General features: G+C 41.4%; 1 protein-coding gene across 2 annotated transcripts in view; it reads right to left on the minus strand.

Annotated features, from left to right (window-relative positions):
* Nucleotides 1-14: 14 nt before the first annotated feature.
* The window catches only part of Uevld (UEV and lactate/malate dehyrogenase domains), a 28,363-nt gene continuing 25,569 nt past the window's right edge, over nucleotides 15-2,808 (minus strand). Inside the window, exons 11-12 of one of the 2 annotated variants that reach the window (XM_031386732.1) lie at nucleotides 2,519-2,582; nucleotides 15-66 (exon numbers count right to left, since the gene is read on the minus strand). Coding sequence is in view for 1 of the 2 variants with exons in the window: in XM_031386733.1 (XP_031242593.1) it covers nucleotides 2,515-2,582 (68 nt within the window). In the remaining variant the exon portion in view is untranslated. Of the gene's footprint in view, nucleotides 67-1,839; nucleotides 2,583-2,808 lie in introns of those variants that run through there. The other variant, XM_031386733.1, reaches the window with a different exon arrangement.

Here is a 2,808-nt window from a genome sequence, read left to right on the forward strand (position 1 = left end):
AGGTCAGCCACTGACAGTCCAACAGACCAAGATCTCTGACCTTTTACCTTCAACAGTTCCATGGCTCTAGATTATGAGAGAGAGAGGGAAAAAGAGAGAGAGAGAGAGAGAGAGAGAGAGAGATCAGAATTTTTTTTCCCTTCGTTTTTTGAGACAGGGTTTCTCTGTGTAGCCCTGGTTGTCCTGGAACTCACTCTGTAGACCAGGCTGGCCCCGAACTCAGAAATCCACCTACCTCTGCCTCCCAAGTGCTGGGATTAAAGGCATGCACCACCACTGCCTGGCAATATCAGAAAAATTTAAAAGGCTTGCAGATAATATATTATTTAAGCTTTTCCTAAAATATGAGATCCACAGTTCACAGAGAAAACACAAATATCCCCACAGCACAAAAAGATGTTCACCATTTTGAATATGTAAGTATTAATTAAACAGTATCAGCTGGGTATGGTGGCTTATCATGCCTATAATCCCAGTTCTTGAAAGGCAAAGGAAAATGAACCTCTGTGAGTTCCAGCCTAGCCAGGACTAACTGTCTTGCAAAAACAACTAAACAAAAAGCCATAATAAGTATCAGTTCAGGGTATCAACACTATCAAGGTTAAAAGGGACCGATAACCGGTTCTGGAGACTGTATGAGGACACAGCCTGCTCAGAGGATAAAGTAATGTCAGGGAAAACCAGCAGCCCTTATCTAGAAACCCTTTTCTCACATATGGTCAGCAAGCTCAAGTGTGCAAACACACACATATGAGCATGTTTGCTGTATTTAAGAAAAACAACATAGCACTTATGAGAATAAGGTTGGGACTGAAGCCATGGCTAAGAGGTTAAAAGTGGGTGCTGCCTTTTTAGAAGACTGAGTTCAGTTCCCAGCACTCATGTCAGGAGGCTCACAGCTGCCATTAACTCCAGCTCCAGGGGAGCTGACACTGTCTTTTAGCACACATGCACACACATACGTACACTTACATACAGATCACAGAAAGGAAGGAGCTGTGTTCAGGCCATTTATTGCTTCACCATCACTGACAACACTTTCCTCGAGTCTGGAGTGGTAGCAGAGAGTGGGTTTTTACATCTTCAGCTCCTGAGTTTTAGAGTGTGAGGGAACGTGATCTGATTACATAATACTTATGGTTATGGCATTAGTGGGTTCCTCTGCTTTGTTTCCTTTGGGTGGTGCTGGAGATTAAACTCAGAGCCATGGGTATGCTAAAAGACTAAACTCCCACATACATACATACATACATACATACATACATACACATACATACATACACATACATACATACACATACATACATACATACATACATACATACATACATACATAGTAGAAAACCCTCATACACATAAAATAAAAGTAAGTGCTAAAAAAGAAGGCAGACGTATATGTACAACACAGAAAGCTATTACATTTATGATTAATCAAAGTGCAGGATGGTACAGATTGTGTAATCTGTTAAAAACGAACAGTGTTTGTACATGTGGGGATGTGGACGTTAAGTTGGCTGTTTCTAGAAGGGGATTATCTCAGCTTTTTGCTCTCTATAAATAGCTGTGGTATTTGAAATTCAAGTAGGCATACTTTTTTTGTTTTAACAAAAGGTAGGGGCTGGAGAGATGGCTCAACAGTTAAGAGCCCTGACTGCTCTTCCAGAGGACCTGAGCTCAATACTCAGCAACCACATGGAGGCTCACAACCACTTGTAATGAGATCCGATGTCCTCTTCTGATGTATCTGAAGACAGCTACAGTGTAATCATATACGTTAAATAAATGAATAAATAAATAATTCTTTTTAAAAAGTATGTAAATTAAAACCGTTTAAATTTATTCCATTTGAAAATGATAGGGAGCACAATTCAGTAGTAAAACACATACTTCATTAGCACACCCTGAGTCTAACCCCAGCATCATCAAAAAGACAACACACTAGCAAAAAACGATAACAAAGCCGGGGAACCTGACATGCAGTGTTTAACCTGATGAAAACCTCACACCCTCTTCTTTCTACCTGACATGTGTACTAAAACCCAGAAGATTTAAACATCTGGGCTTTACTACTGTGCCAGACTTGAGAGCATTATCTGTGATGGTGAAATAGCAAATGGGCTGAAAATAACCTGAGTTTGAGTCTCACGTGCACGGCAAACCTCGGAGGCTTCCACAAAAAGTGCCCGTGGCCCTTTGACGAGATATGGAAAACTTTACTCTTAGACTGATCTCCAGATGTGTTCAGCATGCTTAGTCTAGATCCATTTCTAGGTAGTAAGAGAAGTCCTCTTTACACTAACTTGATGGTAGATGTAAAGGAAGCAGACCACTGCCTCACATGTCTGGACAAGCTTGCGAGCTCTCCTGGAAGTCCAGGACTGCTGGCACTGCTCCTTGTACTTCCTGTTAGGTGGTCCTGATTACAGAAGCCTGCCAAGAAGCTGCTGTGTAAATAGCTGCTCTGTCAGCTAGGAAGCACATGAGTTTTAGCTAGATCTTCTCAACCCTGCACTGTTACCTTCTGGATAGCTGTGCCTGAAAGCTGGGACTCAGTACTCCATCTTGGCCACTCCATGAGCACACTAGAATTAAAAAAAAGAAATAGTTACACTTCACCAGTGATTTTTCTTAAGACTAACATGTGACAATATGGCCGGGAGTGGTGGGTTAAACTTTTAATCATAGCCATCAGGAGGCAAAAACAGGAAGATAGATCTCCTTGAGTTTGAGGTTTCGGTGATCTACATAATAAATTCCAGGACTGCTAAGGCTACACAATGAGACCATGTCTAGTAAAAAAAAAGGGGG

This window comes from Mastomys coucha, unplaced genomic scaffold, assembly GCF_008632895.1.
Source record: "Mastomys coucha isolate ucsf_1 unplaced genomic scaffold, UCSF_Mcou_1 pScaffold21, whole genome shotgun sequence".
NCBI lineage: Eukaryota > Metazoa > Chordata > Mammalia > Rodentia > Muridae > Mastomys > Mastomys coucha.